The 19,209-nt window shown below is 41.0% G+C and overlaps 2 protein-coding genes across 2 annotated transcripts; both read left to right on the top strand.

Annotated features, from left to right (window-relative positions):
• Positions 1 to 3,662: 3,662 nt before the first annotated feature.
• LOC119912656 (testis-specific Y-encoded-like protein 2) lies at positions 3,663 to 8,914 on the top strand. Its single transcript, XM_038731939.1, has 3 exons — positions 3,663 to 3,788; positions 4,168 to 4,533; positions 5,697 to 8,914. Exons 1-3 carry the CDS (start codon positions 3,725 to 3,727, stop codon positions 6,326 to 6,328), a joined length of 1,062 nt encoding a protein of 353 aa, XP_038587867.1. The 5' UTR covers positions 3,663 to 3,724; the 3' UTR covers positions 6,329 to 8,914.
• Positions 8,915 to 12,589: 3,675 nt separating this feature from the next.
• On the top strand, positions 12,590 to 16,808 carry LOC119912716. The gene is made up of 3 exons (XM_038732008.1): positions 12,590 to 12,653; positions 14,389 to 14,730; positions 15,078 to 16,808. The coding sequence occupies exons 1-3, from the start codon at positions 12,590 to 12,592 to the stop codon at positions 15,350 to 15,352; spliced, it is 681 nt and encodes a 226-aa protein (XP_038587936.1). The 3' UTR covers positions 15,353 to 16,808.
• Positions 16,809 to 19,209: the final 2,401 nt, after the last annotated feature.

Here is a 19,209-nt window from a genome sequence, read left to right as displayed (position 1 = left end):
GTCTGACCACATGTGAAGTGTTTCTGCCTGTTCTGAATGACAACAAATAGTCTCTCCTGGAAGACATGTTTGTCCACATCACAGGAATTGTTGTAAAGAGAGCTGAGACAGAAGTTCAAACCCCTCCCACACAGCTGGCCAATCACTGCTAAAAGTGTGACTGATTGTCCGGTTGTCTGATGAAGCGACCTGAGGCGTTGGTAGTGAGGAGGTCAGGTCTGGTTCAAGACCATCGTAATCTTGTCTGCCATCCTTCTCTTAACTTTATAGAGAGCTTAAGTCACCCACTTCTGCTCCCGGCCCATGGGACCTTATTTCGGAAAAAATATGTACGGTAGTCAATGGCGAGAGACCAATAATTTTTTGATCCTGTTTGAACTGAGCCCTGAATTAAACACATGATGTTTGTCAATTAAAAAGATAATTTTTTCCGTTTGCAGTTTGTCATAAATCAGTAAAGTTACATGTCATTTTTTATGAAAACCAACTCTCTGCACTTTTATCACATCATCCTCTCATGTAAGCTCTTTGATGTTAGCTTCAGTCACTGATCACATACATCACATACACGACTTTTGGTTTGTGGTGTTTGTAATTATGTATTTTCACAGTCTTTTACTTAAACAGTTTTACATCAAACTGTGTCTTTCTTGACTTTTAAATGTATATTTTAAATTGACCATCATCAGATAAAAATAAAGAAAATTAGTTGTCTCTTGCCATTGACTACCGTACATGTATGAATATGCATCTATGCTACAAACGCATTATGATCTTACATAATATGATGCATTGCTGCAGATTAAAATACCCAACAGGATATTAAGGAGTTAAAATGAGCTCAACCTTAAACATCTACAGCAGTAACATGCAAACCTGCACATGAATAAATCCAGAAACTTCAGGTACTGACAGGTACATTTTCCTGCAACATGACTACTTTTACTTCTACTATTTTGCAGCAAGGTTTTGAATGCAGGAGTATCTTCACAGTTTAGTATTAATACTTTTCCTGACGTAAAGGATCCTCTGACAAACATCTACATGAGTGTGAGACAGAAAACAAAGTGTCCTCTTTGCAGCACACGCTTCACACTTTAATATTGTCAGTTTTCTATGTTTGAGACACGTCTGTGATTATTTTATCATATCTTGTATAATATTTACATCTCTGCCCTCACACCATTATCTCCTTACTCACCTGTCAGCTGATAATCTGTCGCCCTTGGCTACGTGGCCTAGATCCACCGACCGCCCATCAAACTCATCGCCATGGAAACAGATGAGTATCCCCCCCTACACACACACATACATACATAAACACACACACATACACACACACACACACGCACAAACACACACTTGGCCCTTTTAACAAGAAAGAAAATAGGAGACAATGGAGGGAAGGGAGCGGTGAAGGAGCGTTTGGAGGATCCAGCAGAGGAGTCTCTTCTGTCACCCTGACGAGGATAAAGAGATTAGAGGAGGGATGATACTGTTTGTCTCGCGTACACCTGCACTCTATGCACCCGCATGTACAATTCACCTGAGAAAAAGTGAGCGTCTCGTGTGAAAACGTACATTTCACCTGCAGAGTTTGTTTGTAAAACATTAGTGGGGGAAGGGAAGGGTGGAAATATCATTTTACCATTTTAAATAATCTCTTATAAATTAAATTTTAACAATATCTGTTCATGGGATTGTGGAAGAATCATTCTGTTTTCTGTCAAAAAACATGTTCAAGGATAAAGAATGAAAAATAAATCTGCGTCACCTCATCTCAGCTGAAGGTTTTGTGTAACTGCTCAACAGGCCTGGTCAGACCAAACTAGGGGCACAGACATATTTCCTCACTTTAACTCGTCCAAAACCAACTCGACACCGTGTTCAGTGATGAGAGCGAGGCGGGAGGTTATCTGAACATCAGCTGCAGAATGTTTTTTCCGTTTCTCCTGTAAATCCAGAGGTTTTTTATTTAGTCTAAACAGAATCTCACAGAGCAGAAACTGACTCCCCATCATCAACCTGTGGAGGTAAGGAGATAAAAACAAACGCTGGGCAAAGTGCTGACAGGATCTGAAACATGACGCATCATTAATTACATGTAGGGAGTGAGGTTTTTGTCTTTTCAGTTGTTCAGTTGTTCAGATGAGTCAGCAGCAGCTGAGCTTGTGGATCAGACTGCAGTTTGTCCTGCTGTGATAATATTTACACACAAACTTCACATCTTGAGTTTATTCTTCCAATCATTAATGAGCGTTTGCATGTATTGTGGCAGCCACTCTACTAAAGTACGTTCCCACGCCCACAAAGATAAGAAACCTGAAGACTAGAACTTTTTATTAAACAGACAATAATATGATGAAGACTTTCATCAAGACTTTCAGAGAGGGGATGAAAGAGAAATCTGAGGAGCGAAGGAGTGAAGAATATACGAGAATAAGGAATAAAAGGAGGCAGGAAAGCACAGAGTTAAGATGAAAAGCGAGGGAAAACAAGGAAGCCACAGCGAACAAAGGAAGAACTGATATTAGCAAGAAAGCAGGAAGAAAAGATGAAAGATATAGATAACCATGAGAAATAAAGGAAAAGTGACGGAGGAGACGAGAGGGCAGAGAGGGGTAAACTAGCAAACGGGGGGAAATGGGAGGAGGAAAGATAGGCCTATTCCTGAGAGGGAGGAGGCGATGAAAAGTGAGGAGGGGTGGATTAGCAGCGGGCGTGCTTCAGTTCCTCTGATCCTCCTGAGTCAGCATAGTAACCCTAATAACACACACACAGGAACACACCAACTGAAGCTGCAGTGTTTAACAGGCAGCTTTGTTAGGCTTATTAGGATTTAATCTGTGTGTGTGTGTGTGTGTGCGCCGTGATCCAGTCGATCAGTAGTAGCAGACATTATTACCTTTAGTGATTCATGTCATTTAGCCAGACTCCAGAGTCCACATCACACGTCAGCTCTGTGACATGCTAACATGCTGATGTTTTGCAGGCACACATTGTTTTGGCTTAATCGCCTCGACCATAAGTGTATGCCTGTGGATTATTCTTACAGCGTTAGTAGTAAGTAGTAGTAGTAATCAGTAACTATTGATACCATGTTAGGTTGCAAAGTGTTCAATTTGTTGTGTTCAATGTTGCTACGATGTTCCTCTACTGGAGACTTTAGGATATTTGCATCACATTTTGCCAGTGTTCATGTTATTGTGTCCACCTTCTGAAACTGTCCTGCAAAAATCAGACTTTAAATGGAAAAGAAATAATGATTTGACATATATTGTGATTTATCGTTATCGATATCGAACAATATAAAATGTTTTAATCATGGTAACATTTTTTGCCTTTTTGCCCAGCCCTATCTAAATTTATAATAAATGCTTTATAACGGACGGTAATGTATGAATGTTAACGACTAGATTTCCTTCTGCAGCAATAAGTGGAAGCTGCAGGTTATGACAAACAATTACCATTAAGAAACACTTAAAAGATCTTTATAACTGCAGGATAATGTGTGATAAAACTTGTATTCAGAGCCCATTTGCTGCTTATTAATGCTAAACTGGAGGAGGAGCAACAGTTCAGTCTTCTTGGAAATCCCACACCTGCAGGTAGCCAGTTAAAACCAGTGCAGAGGTTTTTGGGCTGGTCCAGAGTCAGTTAAAGGCAACACCTGAACACCAGGAAGAACAACTCAGTCTGGTTTCAGCAGCTGCTCGGTTCGGTCATGGCTGCGTTAACATTTGTGGTTTTGTTCTCATTTTCATGGATCTTTGTTCTGGCCAAAAAAGGTAAGGGGTGCATCAACAGAATTGTTTTCTTTTTAAAGAAACAGTGATCAGCGGATCAGCAGGTAGACGATTGATTAATTACCTTTGATTATGTTGAATTATGGATTTATTCTTTTGTTGAATGATGAGAGAAATGTGTAAAACTCCCTGTATCCTTAATTACTTGTGATAAGTCATTGTTATAATTACTGTTGTTGTAACTTATTAACAAAATATGAATTATGTTATTGATTAAAATGTTTAAAGTTTAAAGGTTAAAGTTTATTATGTATTCTAATTATAATAATAGAGACCTGATCTCTGCTGCTTCCATCAAAAGATGTTTGAACAACAGGAAACATTACAAGTCCTGACTGGAGGCTTTTCTCTTTCTGTTCAGAGACACAGGAGGTGACAGTGAAGCCTGGAGAGGACGCCACTCTTGAGTGTTTAGTGGCTCCCACGATGGATACAACTGGATGGGTATATTGGGTACATTGGGATAGACTTGGCCAGAAGGACAACTTTGTCTTTGTTCGCTATAGAAACATCTCATATGTAGAGGAAATGCTTCCACGTTATCGTGGTGCAGTGGAGATGAAAGATCCAGAGCTGAAGGATGGAGACGCTACTGTGATTCTGAGGAACGTCGACATTTCTGACGCTGGAACATATGAGTGTCGGGTTTTATTACTACCTAAGGTCTTGTGTAGGAGATTCAAACCCGATCTCATCAGCACTATCAGGCTGACAGTGACAGAACGAGGTAAGTGTAGAGCTCAGAGTGTCTCTTTGTCTCTCAGGTGAGCGTGTAGAGCTCAGAGTGTCTCTTTGTCTCTCAGGTGAGCGTGTAGAGCTCAGAGTGTCTCTTTGTCTCTCAGGTGAGTGTGTAGAGCTCAGAGTGTCTCTTTGTCTCTCAGGTGAGTGTGTAGAGCTCAGAGTGTCTCTTTGTCTCTCAGGTCAGCGTGTAGAGCTCAGAGTGTCTCTTTGTCTCTCAGGTGAGCGTGTAGAGCTCAGAGTGTCTCTTTGTCTCTCAGGTGAGCGTGTAGAGCTCAGAGTGTCTCTTTGTCTCTCAGGTCAGCGTGTAGAGCTCAGAGTGTCTCTTTGTCTCTCAGGTCAGTGTGTAGAGCTCAGAGTGTCTCTTTGTCTCTCAGGTGAGCGTGTAGAGCTCAGAGTGTCTCTTTGTCTCTCAGGTGAGCGTGTAGAGCTCAGAGTGTCTCTTTGTCTCTCAGGTGAGTGTGTAGAGCTCAGAGTGTCTCTTTGTCTCTCAGGTGAGCGTGTAGAGCTCAGACTGTCTCTTTGTCTCTCAGGTGAGCGTGTAGAGCTCAGAGTGTCTCTTTGTCTCTCAGGTCAGCGTGTAGAGCTTAGAGTGTCTCTTTGTCTCTCAGGTCAGCGTGTAGAGCTCAGAGTGTCTCTTTGTCTCTCAGGTCAGCGTGTAGAGCTCAGAGTGTCTCTTTGTCTCTCAGGTCAGCGTGTAGAGCTCAGAGTGTCTCTTTGTCTCTCAGGTCAGCGTGTAGAGCTCAGAGTGTCTCTTTGTCTCTCAGGTGAGTGTGTAGAGCTCAGAGTGTCTCTTTGTCTCTCAGGTGAGCGTGTAGAGCTCAGAGTGTCTCTTTGTCTCTCAGGTGAGCGTGTAGAGCTCAGAGTGTCTCTTTGTCTCTCAGGTCAGCGTGTAGAGCTCAGAGTGTCTCTTGTCTCTCAGGTCAGCGTGTAGAGCTCAGAGTGTCTCTTTGTCTCTCAGGTGAAGCTGCTTCCTGGTAGTTGAGCTGAGAAACATCACAGATCAGATGTTTGTGTTTTAGAAAGATGTTGCTGAAGAGACTTTAGAGGAAACAGCTGCTACGAGTCATGTGATCAAAGTGCAGTAGATAATGTCTGACATTCTGTTCACCTGCTGACAGCTGATACCTCACACCTGTTTCTGCTCTGCAGGTCACACAGCTGGACACAAGGAGGGAGGAGACAAGAAGGGAGGAGACAAGAAGGGAGGAGACAAGGAGGGAGTAAACACTGATGGCGGAGACAAGAAAGGAGGAGACAAAAAGGGAGGAGACAAAGAGCCAGTAAACACTCATGGCGGAGACCAGAAAGGAGGAAATAAAGAGGAAGGAGACAAGCAGGGAGGTGACCAGGAGGGGGGAGACAAGGAAGGAGGAGACAAGGAGGGAGTAAACACTGATGGCGGAGACAAGAAAGGAGGAAATAAAGAGGAAGGAGATAAGCAGGGAGGTGACCAGGAGGGGGGAGACAAGGAAGGAGGAGACAAGGAGGGAGTAAACACTGATGGCGGAGACATGAAAGGAGGAAATAAAGAGGAAGGAGACAAGCAGGGAGGCGACCAGGAGGGGGGAGACAAGGAAGGAGATGGAATAGATGGAGGAAACAAGGATGTAAGAAAAGCAGAAGGAAACAGGAGTTTCCTTCATAGCAGAGAAAATGTCGGACTAGTCGTTGATCTGTTACTTGGCGCACTTCTTGTTGCTGTTGTTGTTGTTGCTGTCGTTGTTTTTCGTTTCATAATCTGTAGAAAATATAAAGTCCTCACAGAGATTAATTCATACTGACCTGCTGCTGATACAGAAACCGACCATCTGCAGGTGAAAGGTCTCAGATCTCAAAAAAGACAAATCAAACCGAACAACAAGTCACAGGCGAATATCTTATAGTCCACAGGTGAAAACAAAATATATAAATAACATGTGATCAGCTCTATTAATATGATATGATATATTTCAGCATGAGCAGATATCGCAGGAAAAGAAAGCACATCATCATTTAAGGTAACTGATTATAACTCAAACAGAGTTTGAGTTATAATCTGAGCTTCGTGGTGGTCTCACGCCCCCTTTACACCTGGTATTAAAATGCGATCTGACACAGATCAAATTTTACCAACTGAGATAAATAAATCCCTGGTAGAACTGCTTTTGTATTCATAAAGAAATGTCTGCTGATGAAATAAAGTCAAATTGTAGTGCGTCTGTTAGCAGAGGAGGTGAGAGCCCAAATGCAAAACACCGAGAGCAGACTCAGTTCAGGGTATTTAAACCAAATGAGAACAGGTAACAGGCTTACACGCAATTGACTGGAAAGTTACTGGGGGAACAGACACAAGCAAACAGATCACAAGTAAACTACCACCAACAAGGAACACAGACAGAACTAAGAGCAGACCTGGGTAAAACAACAACCTACACAGTCCAGGAGTAACACTAAGACATGAAAATAAATTAATGGATGAATGAAACCAAAAGCCCGAGAAATCAAAATCAAAACACAGGGTAAACAAGACATGGCTGACAGGCATGGGTAAGGGTATACCACGGCCTGTCATGAGCTATTGCTTAATTATAGAGATGGCTTTTCACAGGACTTTCAAAATCCCAGAAAATTCTGGAATCATTTGAACCATATACTCAGTAAAAATAACAAAAACTCAAATCAAATTGATAATGCCATTTTTGATCCTTCGCTTATTTCCAGTACTTTCAATCAGCATTTTTCTTAGTAGTTCAAAAATCGTAGACTCCAATGATACAGCTAGTTCTTCCAGCATGATCTTCTCTACTGGTGCATTCTGTTTTAGATCAGTCATGCCTATTGATGTTTTTCATGTCATTCATCCATCCATTGTCAACCGCTTATCCTGTGTACAGGGTCGTGGGGGGGCTGGAGTCCATCCCAGCTGACATTGGGCGAAAGGCGGGGTACACCCTGGACAGGTCGCCAGTCCATCGCAGGTTTTTCATGTCATTTGTGGGTTAAAAGAAAATAGCAGTGCAGGTCCTGACGGTCTTGAAGAAAGATTCATTAAGTGTTCATTCATTCAGATTATTTACTGCTTGAGAAGAGAGTCCCCCGAGGATCCACTTGGGGACCCCTCCTTTTTTCTATCGTCAATGATTTCTCCAAAATCTGTAAAAAATTGCTCAGTGCATCTGTATGCTGACGATACAGTTATTTACGCCTCGGACTCAGAGATAAATAAAAATACAAGACTCCTTACAAGCGGATTTCAATTTGGTTCAAAACTGGCTTCACATGAATAAATTGGTAATAAATAAAAACAAGTCTGTAATGTGCTGTTCAGAACAAGGAGCAATCGTCTTAGTACTTTACACATGTATATTAACTTTGAATATGGGTCTCTTGTGGATGAAGAGGATCAATTTACATATCTTGGTTTTTGGATTGACCCTGGACTCAGTTTCAAATTACATATGGGCTACCTTATAAATAAATCTATGGCTGTTTAAGTTCTCTTTACCTATCAATACACTGTTTTACATTTCAAGCCAGGAAAATTATTTTTTCTCAGATGGTACTGCTGATTATTGATTATCTTGGTATTATCTATATGAACATCACTGACACCAATCTTAGGCCTCTTAATGTTGTTTTTAATTGTCTTTGTAGATTTGTCTTGAGGTGTTCATTTAACAACAAGCGTCACATCACTGCTCTAAGTATGAGACGCTTAACTGTTTACAGCCTAAAGCAAGAGGGGAATTTCAATGGATAAAGTTTATTTTAAAATGTGGTTATTTTTGCTGTCCTCCACACTTGAAACAATTTTTAGTTTCTTGTAGAGTTCCATATCCACTCATATAACAACATAATTTGATTTGCTTTTGGGTTGAATGATAGTTGATTTTCATTTGTTATAATTGAAGTTATGGGATTGTTTTAACTTGTTACTTTTCCTTGGATTAACTGAGGGTGTTGGTGTGGTTGGTGTGGGTAAGAGTGGGTGTGCGAGTTATATATGTGTATGTGTATTGTATGTAGTTTCGTAATGTTTTGTAGTTGTTCATTATATATTTGTGTTATAGGACGCCCTTGAAAATGAGATGCTGCATCTCAAGGGGCTATCCTTCAATAAATTCAATTAAATTTTGTGTGAATTGATGCTGCATGCAGGCAGTTTCCTTGACCATGATACATGCTCCATTATATCAGACTGCTCTTTATGTTTCTTTGTTCAGGTGATATTTTAGATTTTGGGTGATGGTTTCTGTTTGTTTCTGTTGTAAAGCTCTTTATTGTTCTGCTTTCAGATGCCTCTATTTAATGTCTCTTTGTTTTTAATTCGGTCCCTGATAATAATGTAGATGGTGAATGGTCTGTGTTTAATTTGTATTTCTGGAACAGCTCATCTTAAAGCTGTACAACAATAATAATAATAATACAATAAACTGCAGCTGAGCTGTTGACTCATGTCTGATTTCACCTGGAGCCCCCCTCCCTGCACAACAATTCACATCTTCAAAAAACATCTTTACTCCATAGAAAGTAAAGGTCCTGCATTCGAAATGTAACTTAGCTACAATTACAGAAGTGTTTAAAGTACTTTAACATGTTAACATGTGAGAAGTGTTTCAGCTGGTGTAGCTGGTGGAGAATGTTGGAGGTTTAATCTATAACATGCATCATGTTCAGGTAACATGTTAATCTGCAGAGTAACCTGGAACTACAGCTGTCAGATAAATGTGGTACAGTAGAAGTAAAAATTAGCCAGAAATTGAAATACTGAAGTAAAGTACAAGTACCTTAAGATTCTATTTAAGTACATGACGCAATGTAATTGTGTAATTTTGCACCAGAAACAATGTGAGCTGTTGAACATGTTGATGCAGGTCTGATCTCAACACAACTCAACTGAGCCGAAACCCGCCCAGGTAACAAACACCCAGAGCCTCAGAAAGGGGTTCATTATTTATTCTTCTCCTCAGACGGTTCATCACTGGACCTGACAGTCTGCCTCGTCACTCTTTATATCCAGTATAAACTAGGCTTCAAATCTGAGGATTAAAGGCATTAATCAGAAAAAAAACTTGATACTTGGTACTGTCTGTACCTGTAACTCTGAAAGTGAGACACAATGGGTGAGACCACAAAACGTGTCTTCAATCTGACACCAAGTAATACCAGTGCCAGATAACCCATACAGAAAACAAAACAAACACCTTCTTCTAACAGTCGGCCTGCACAGGTGAAGCACAGGTAGATGTAATCATTCTCTACAGCCATCAGAGGGAGCATTCACATCCACAAAAGAGACATCAAAATGGTACCTGTAAAGTCGGAAATTTCAAAGGGCCCACAAACGCCCACTTAAGTCGAATGTCCGAAAGTCGGGAGAACCCCACTATCCCAACTTTGTGATCCAAGATGGCTGCTCTGAGTATCAACAGTTAGTGAAAGCTGTAGTTTTTACTGTTTATTAGCACTTCTGTCTCATAGAAATGTTCGTACAAAAGGTGCTGTCCAACTGCTGTCTGTGGACGTGTTGAGAAACTACCACACAAAGTTTTTTTTTTTAATCAACTGCGTAACAATAGCTAACCTGGCTAGTTGTAAACAACAGCTGGCCAAGCGAGGTTTTCCAACTTGTAACTGGAACCCCGTCAACTCGGGTGTGACGTCATTCCCAGGTCCGACCTCTGACGTCCGAGGAAAATGGAACGCACCAAAAGACTCAGGGCATCCAGTGACTTGACACCAGATTGTTCCTCCCCTTACGTGGTTGAGTACTGCAGTCCAGCTCTAGTTCCTAGTGTTTCTTCAGTTGTTTGCTACTTGTCACTTGTGTAACCTCTGCTGTTTGTCTGCTTCTTTCAAGATCCCCGCGTCAAGTCAGTGTCCCGGTTTACCCTGGATTGTCTATCGCAGTGCTGGAACTTTGGACCCGGTCTACCCCGACCTTTGTGTCCCATTCTCACGCAAAGCAAACCCTTAGCCTTTGCCTTTGTTGCCTCTAGTTGTGAACAAACCGCACCGGAGTCCACCACAAACTAAGACCTAACACTACTACTACAAGGGAACTACTCTGGTGCCTGATTAGAGTGTTGAGCTGCAGTGAATTATTTTAACCGATGAACTTGGACCAGGACAGGGGAAGGCTGCAGAGTCGGGAACGTGGAGTACAGGGTGTGGGCTACTTAACGAGATCACAACACTCGCCAGTGCTTCCTTGCTGTAGGGAAAAGCGGTGGAGACCGAGGGGCTGACGGAGCGAGCCATAGGATAAGCTCTCTTTTAACCTGTGTCAGCACACGGGTTTTAGTTCAGCACACTGGTTTTAGTTCGGCACACTGGTTTTAGTTCGGCCTTAATTGTAGCAATAAATTGTTAAATTTATTTCAGCCTGTGTGGTTTCTGCTCTGCTCTAACCCCCGATTTAAAAGAACCTGTGTGTGAGTCCTGGGGCTCAGAGTAGCTGTTCGTGTTGTGGTGTCGGCGTTTCCTTTTTAAATATACTGTATTTTTACATAAAGCTTTCAACTAAACTTTTATCAAAACGGCCACACAGACACATGATTCGATGATCAGTCGACTATAGGCAAGACTTGACAATTGTGATTCGACTATGTAAATCCTTAGTCGGGCACTATGCCGTCCTCACTAAAAGTTCACCACTAGGTGGTGCTAAGAAAGAACAAAAGAGGCCTTTACACTGGTTCCAATTCAGGCACAGCTGTAGTTGATTATACTCAAAATATTATGCTAACAATTTGCAATGACATTTCTGAGTAGAATGAAAGTAAAATAAAGAAGTTGGAATAACTTAAAATCAAATATTTTGACCACTTAATAACACCAAAACTTTTAAATTATAATAAAGTTGGTTGCTTGTAGAGAACGTTTGTTCACGTTTGTTACTAAGCTAAGTGAGTTAGTCTAACTATAAATGTCTCATGAGATGCGCTCATAAATGGCTTGAGTTGGAATTACTTAAATTAATGCAAATTGTTACCTACATTTTAATTACGTAGAGCCAGTGTATTCTTTTGTAGAGTATACTTTAAAGACCAAATCTTGTTTTTATAAGGAAAATAATGTTTTTGAAAATAATTCTAATAAAACACATTGATTAAAAAAACACAAGGTTTGTTGTTGTTTTTAACATCTTTTAAATATCTGCAATATCTTTTTAAATGAAACGGTCACATTTAAATTATTACTAAATAAAATGTACAATGTACTTTAAATGTGACCATTTCATTTAAAAGGATATTTAAAAACATATTGAAAATGTTGTTTTATTTTAAAGATGTTAAAAACAAGAACCTATCATGGTATCATAGCTCATCCTCAGCTGTTGGTTAACTTGACCTACTTTGGAGTCACAGCAACATGCCCATATTGGGCGCCATCTTTTATTGTGGGAGTATATTATTATAGTATATTTTTATTTTATATATTATTATTAGACCCCAAAATTAAGACGAGGTCAGTTTTTAAGTCCTATTTTTGGACCAATACGGTAAATACTTGTACTGTGAGGCAGTACTTTGACTTGATTTTGGATCAGAGACATGTTTTCCCATCTTCAAGTCTGTGATCCACCTGCAAGTGGAGTCGGGCACGTTCAGCTGAGAGAGCTTGTCCTGCAGCAGGGCCGGGATGATGGTGTTAAAAGCGGAGCTGAATCCACAATCTGGATCCTGGCGAAGGTTCATAAAATGCTTTATAACAAACGGTAGGTTAGTTGTATGAATGTTAACAACAAGAACTCCTCCTGCAGCCATGAGTGGAGGCTGCTGTGTAAACAGATGAGAAATCATGACATCTTATAAAAGTTAATAAACACTCAACACTAAGATCTTTATAACTGCAGGATAATGTGTGATAAAACTTGTATTCAGAGCCTATTTGCTGCATATTAATGCTAAACTGGAGGAGAAGCAACAGTTCAGTCTTCTTGGAAATCCCACACCTGCAGGTAGCCAGTTAAAACCAGTGCAGAGGTTTTGGAGCTGGTCCAGAGTCAATTAAAGGCAACACCTGAACACCAGGAAGAACAACTCAGTCTGGTTTAAGTCATGGCTGCGTTAACATTTGTGGTTTTGTTCTCATTTTCATGGATCTTTGTTCTGGCCAAAATAGGTAAGGTGTGTGTGTGTGTAGGTGTGTGTTTTACATATATACAGCAGTACAAACCCAGATTTCAGAGATGAAAACAAATGTGACAAAAGGCCTCTCTGTTTATTGATGATTTAGATGATTGATTAATTACCTTTGGTAATGTTGGTTTATGGATTCACCTTCTGTTTAATGATCATTAGGAGAGAAATGTGTAAAACTTCCTGTATTGCTTTCATTAGCTGACCTTATGGCTCATTTATGCTCCTGCGTAGGGTCTACATTACATTTACTCATTTAGCTGACGTTTTTATCCAAAGCAACTTACAATTGCTGTACATGTCAGAGGTCGCACGCCTCTGGAGCAACGAGGGGTTAAGTGTCTTGCTCAGGGACACAATGGTGGATGTCTCACAGTGGGAATCGAACCCAGGTCTCCCACACCAAAGGAAAGCATCTGATCTATGCGCCATCATCACCCCTACGTCTACACGCGTAGCTACACCGTAGGCTATGAACGTAGCCATGCATTTATACTTGTGTGTCGGTGGTTTTGGTCACTCTGCATTTACACCAACCAACGCTAGTCGGCGGTAGCGCTACAGCGTCCACTGTGTTGACTTGTGCCGGCCGAACAGGCTAATTTTCCGGTTTAGCCCTCCGCTAACGTGAATGAGGGTAAAATTGTATACGTGCGGCTGGTTTAGCCTTTTCAAAAGTTATCATCATGTCATTTCGCTCGGGTTGTGACGATCACATATATTGATCCACTGCGTTACAGCCGCTGGTTTGGCCGCTAGTAAAAGTTATTTCAAAGCACGGTGCACTTACTGTCGGCTCAGAGGCATTGCGAGGCTACCCAGCTGACCAGTCGCAGTGCTTATGGTCTGTGTCGCCTCGACGTGTAGTTACATTTTTGAGGAGGTGCACGTCAGGTGACAGCGTAGGGTACACCGTCGATGGGACGCAGGAGTATAAATTACACTTAAGAATTAGTTAATGACTGCAGTCTGCACAATTTACACAACAATTACTCACTATAACTTTTAATAATCAGCCTGCTGTTGTTGTAACTTATAAATTCATTCCTACTTACAACATATTCATTAAATATACACTTATTTTGTAGAATTTGACTCTGTAAGCTGCTGAAACCGCAGAGACCAACATGTGTCCTCTCCCCTCTCGTGGTGTCTGTCCATGCAGATCCAGCAGCTTCATTTGTCTCTCTGAGAAGTAAAGCAGTTTCATACTGTAGGGACTCTTTCCTCAGTAGAAGTAGTTCAGACACAGTCTGAGTAGATGACGGACAGACTGGGGACACATTTGGAAAACAAGGACAAAGATTCAAAGCTTCTAGGAAATAATAAACTTCACATGTTTAATATTTCAGCTGTTTGTTCAGGCTCAGAAATGCTGATGTCTGTATTCAGATGGGAAATAATATCAATAATCAATAATCTCCAAACAAGCAGAAAGCAGATGAAAGTAAAATGTCTCCTGTCTGATGGTGCGGAGGACGACTTGACTGACAGCTGTAGAAATGAGCAACATGAAGTCAGCGTGCAGCTGCAGCAGAGGAGTTAGTCTCTCCTTTCTGCAGCTGGGACTCAAGTTGTCTGAGAACAGGGTTTGAAATGCTGCTGAGTTCACATGTGCTGTTTTATAGAGACCTGATCTCTGCTGCTTCCATCAAAAGATGTTTGAACAACAGGAAACATTACAAGTCCTGACTGGAGGCTTTTCTCTTTCTGTTCAGAGACACAGGAGCTGAAGGTGGATCCAGGAGAGGACGCCACTCTGGAGTGTCGGGTTCGCAGTCGTTACATGGAATCAGATCTACATTGGATGAGAACTAAGCCGTGGTTAGATAGACCTCTCATGTACTTCCGAGTAAATATGTCATTTGAAAGATTCCTGGATCCATCTTTTCGTGGTCGAGTGGAGCTGAAAGATCCAGAGCTGAAGGACGGAAACTTTTCTGTGATTCTGAAGAACGTCACCATCAACGACGCTGGAACATATGAGTGTGATTGGGCCGGGTGGCGCTGCTTCAAGTACAGAATAGATCCCTTCAGCATCATCATTCTATCAGTAACAGGTAAACGTGTAGAGCTCAGAGTGTCTCTTTGTCTCTCAGGTGAGCGTGTAGAGCTCAGAGTGTCTCTTTGTCTCTCAGGTGAGCGTGTAGAGCTCAGAGTGTCTCTTTGTCTCTCAGGTCAGCGTGTGGAGCTCAGAGTGTCTCTTTGTCTCTCAGGTGAAGCTGCTTCCTGGTAGTTGAGCTGAGAAACATCACAGATCAGATGTTTGTGTTTTAGAAAGATGTTGCTGATGAGACTTTAGAGGAAACAGCTGCTACGAGTCATGTGATCAAAGTGCAGTAGATAATGTCTGACATTCTGTTCACCTGCTGACAGCTGATACCTCACACCTGTTTCTGCTCTGCAGGTCAAACCGCTGGAAACATCTCAGCTGGAGAAAACCAAGATAAAGTAATCAAGGACAGAGAAAAGATGGATGAAGGAAAAAAGTTCAGAGGAAACAAGGATGTAAGAAAAGCAGAAGGAAACAGGAGTTTCCTTCATAGCAGAGAACATGTCGGACTAGTCGTTGATGTGTTACTTGGCGCACTTCTTGTTGCTGTTGTTGTTGCTGCCTTTGTAGTTTTTCGTTTCATAATCTGTAGAAAATATAAAGTCCTCACAGAGATTAATTCATACTGACCTGCTGCTCATACAGAAACTGACCATCTGCAGTCCATCTATTTCGCCCCTGAACGTTTGTGTCCTGCTGCTGTCACACAAAGATGAAAAAGAAAAACACAAAGCAAACCGAACAACAAGTCACAGGCGAATATGTTGTAGTCCACAGGTGAGAATAAAAACATATAAATAACATGTGAGAACCTCTATTAATAAATGAAAAAAATACAATATTTCTGCATGACCACAGAGAGCAAGAAAGAAATTGCATCACTTTTAAGGTAACAGATTCCTGCTTCTGAAAATGAAATACATACATTCACATTTAGCTGACGCTTTTTATCCAAAGCGACTTACAATTGCTGTATATGTCAGAGGTCGCACGCCTCTGGTGCAACATGGGGTACATGTCTTGGTCAGGGACACATTGGTGGATGGGTCACATTGGGGCACTGAACCTCTGTCTCTCACACTGCTGCATGCAGTTTCCACCTTTGATGTTAGCCGGTATTCATCAAGCTTCTCAAAGTGCCATTTGAGTCTTAAGTGCTGAGAATTCATGAAATTTACTCCTACTTTTAAACTTAAGAATGAAATAAAGTTATCAAATGCCAGTAGGGGCTTGTGATGGCGCTGTGGAGACAGAGACATGCGCAAATCCTTCAGGAGGGGAAGAATTTCTGAATTATTTGACGACACACAGGTAATTAGGCGGGGTCAGACAGCGCAGGCATAAATTATGTCGGCGAGTTGGTGAGGGACGTCATCTCACCACTGACTTTACACAGTAATGCATTTTCAGTTAAACTGAAGGTGGTGATGACACTTTGTTTCTTTGCATCAGGACAAATGCAGCAATGCTGATGATTTTGGCCCGTCACAACCATCAAAAGCACTTATGCTACAGCTCCACACATTGTCACGCGTTTCATTGACTTCTCAACAACACCCCCCAGTAATCCGACAGAAGCAAACACAGTTCATGCAAATAGCCGGCTTCACATGAGTAGTTATGGCACTCATATAAAGATCAACTTTTTTATCTTTCATTTCCAATGTGTATATCATAATGTATTCTCTTGAAAATTCTTAATTGTTAAACGTGTGTTGAATATAAATTCCTCTTAGGAATTTCACCGTTCAATGTGAATTCATCAGAGAATATTCTTAAATAAGGAAAACTATTCAGTGATTGGTCCTTGGCTACATCGTCATCCAAAATCCCATTTGCGGCACAGCAAACTACGGGCCCAGATCGTGATACATGCTGCATTATATCAGACTGCGGTTTATGTTTCTGTGTTCAGGTCATATTGTAGATTTTGGGGGATGGTTTCTGTTTGTTTCTGTTGTAAAGCTCTTTATTGTTCTGCTTTCAGAAGCTGCTTTTTAATGTCTCTTTGTTTTTAATTCAGTCTCTGACAATAATGTAGACGGTGAATGGTCTGTATTTACTTGTAGTTACTGGAATTCTTAAAGCTCAATAAATAAACTGCAGCAGAGCTGTTGACACGTCTGTTCTCACTTGGAGAGCAGCTGAACCAGTCTCAGAGAAAAACAACTTGAGCCCCACCCGTGTCCCTCCCTGCACAGCTATTCACATCTTCTTACAAAACATCTTTGCTCCAAAGCAAGTGAAGGTCCTGCATTCAAAAAAAACTTAATTACAATTACAGAAGTGTTTACAGTACTTGTATCTTAAGTGTTTCAGCTGGTGGAGCTTATAATAACTACTTTACATAATGTTGGAGGTTTAATCTAAAGCCATGTTTCCATCACTGTTTTGCACATTTTGAAGTATCACATTAGAAAAGGTTGATGGAATTGGCAAAATTCCGGGGGGAAAAAACCTTCGTTTCGCGAAAAAGTATTTAGGCTCGCTTGACACTTTTGCCAAATAAGATCGGATGTAGCAAACATGCAACTCACGTCTGATGAGCTGTTTCCACTGTCAGCATCTTGCTGGATATTCCCATTCAGCGCGGAGAAATGGCTGGTAGCCAAAAAAAAATTGCGTGACAATTGGATGAAAATATGGCTTACATGGCTCATACATACATACATGTTGTACAGGTAACATGGTAATCTGAAGATTAACCTGGAACTACAGCTGTCAGATATATGTGGTACAGTAGAAGCAGCATGAAATAGAAATACTAGAAATAGTAAAGTACAAGTGCCCTAAAATTCTGCTTACATGAGGCAATGTAATTGTGTAATTTCCCACCACAAGCAATGTGAGCTGTTGAACATGTTGATGCAGGTCTGAACTCCACACAATTCACCTGAGCAGAAAGCCGCCCAGGTAACAAACTCTGCCTTATCTCTCTTTATATCCAATATACACGGAGGATTAAAGGGTTTAAAACTTGACTCACTGTCTTTAAGGAAATCTGTAGAGCGGAGTGGGCAACATCACAAAATGTGTTTTCCATGTTACACAAAGTAACGCCAGAGAAAGATCACCCAACACTCTCCTACAGTCGGCCTGCACAGGTGAAGTACAGGTAGATGTAATCACTCTCTACAGCCAGCAGAGGGAGCTGTCGCATCTACAAAAGAGAGCAGCAAAGTGGTACCTGACCCCATTGTCTGCTGTGCACTCCCAGTCATATCAAACCCACGGCAGTGATTATATAAGCATATGAGGGTTATTACCATCTCACAAAAGTGAGTACACGCTTCATATTTTTGTAAATATATATATATCTTTTTATGTTACATCACTGAAGAAATTACACTTTTGGCGCTTTTCCATTAGAGACATTCTACTCCTTGTGTTTGACACTACATGCATTTCCTGACTGTGTTGCAAAGATAACAAGCTGCACAAACAACCTATTTAGTCATTTATCTGTGGAGAACAGGCTGGAGTTGACTGAACTGATTAAATTTATTACTAAATTAGCCGTTCTAACTATTTTAGTATTTAATTACAGTAATTACTTTACAGCAACTACAGACCACTCTGGTTGATGTTTTTATGTTTGGTCCTGCAGGGCACAAATATAATTATAAAGACGAGAACAACGAGAAAGCAAAATCGAAAACAGCACACATGCTTCACGACAGCGACATACAGCCGCTGTAAAGAAAAAATAACCACATCTGTTTGTTCCTGCTTTCTTTCTCTCCAGCAGCCTTCCTCTGTGCTTGTTTGATGTGTCCACAGAGCCCCCTACAGTGTCGCAGAGCAACAGCAACTCCAGCACAGACAGCACATGAACAAAAAGAAATACATGAAGTGCACATTAACTCTTGCAAACAGTATAAACAACCTGCAGAGGAGATGGTGCATGGGTTGATGTAGGAGCCATGTTGAGAGGTTCAGTCTGCTTCGAAGAAAAACCTCTTGAAGAGAATCTTTGATTTAAGATGAAACACTTCAAACTGACTGTTGTCAACTTGAGTGAAATCTGCGTCGCATCGACTGGATTTGGCTTTGCTTTCAATCTAAATAAAACCTCATTCAGTAACATAAAATAAAAACAGTAAATACAGATTATTTAATGAAAATACGTTTAACTGCAGCACAAGAACAGCAATGGTGGAGGTTCATTCTTGACCTTGGGAACAAATCTGTAATAAACTTGGGTGTGATGAGACACTCTAGTAATAAATGAGTCTAAACTCAAGCCTCACATACTACCTCTTTGTTGGAGCTTTCGACCACATCCCATGGCCTTCTTAAACAAACTGAACTTCCTCATCACATGACTTTAGTCCAGCACGGTCACATGATAAAAGGTGGATGTATTCAGGTGGAGATGGTAACCGCTTAGGTACCTCAGGTCAGTCTGCACAGATTACGTGCGGCTGAATAAGTACAACAGCTAACGACTTAAGGAGAAAGAGAAATACCTAAATATTTAACACAG

Source organism: Micropterus salmoides, unplaced genomic scaffold, assembly GCF_014851395.1.
Source record: "Micropterus salmoides isolate LMB-PRFRI ecotype aquatic unplaced genomic scaffold, ASM1485139v1 Ms_hic_scaffold_2, whole genome shotgun sequence".
Lineage (NCBI taxonomy): Eukaryota > Metazoa > Chordata > Actinopteri > Centrarchiformes > Centrarchidae > Micropterus > Micropterus salmoides.
This window is presented reverse-complemented; position numbering and strand designations above follow the sequence as displayed.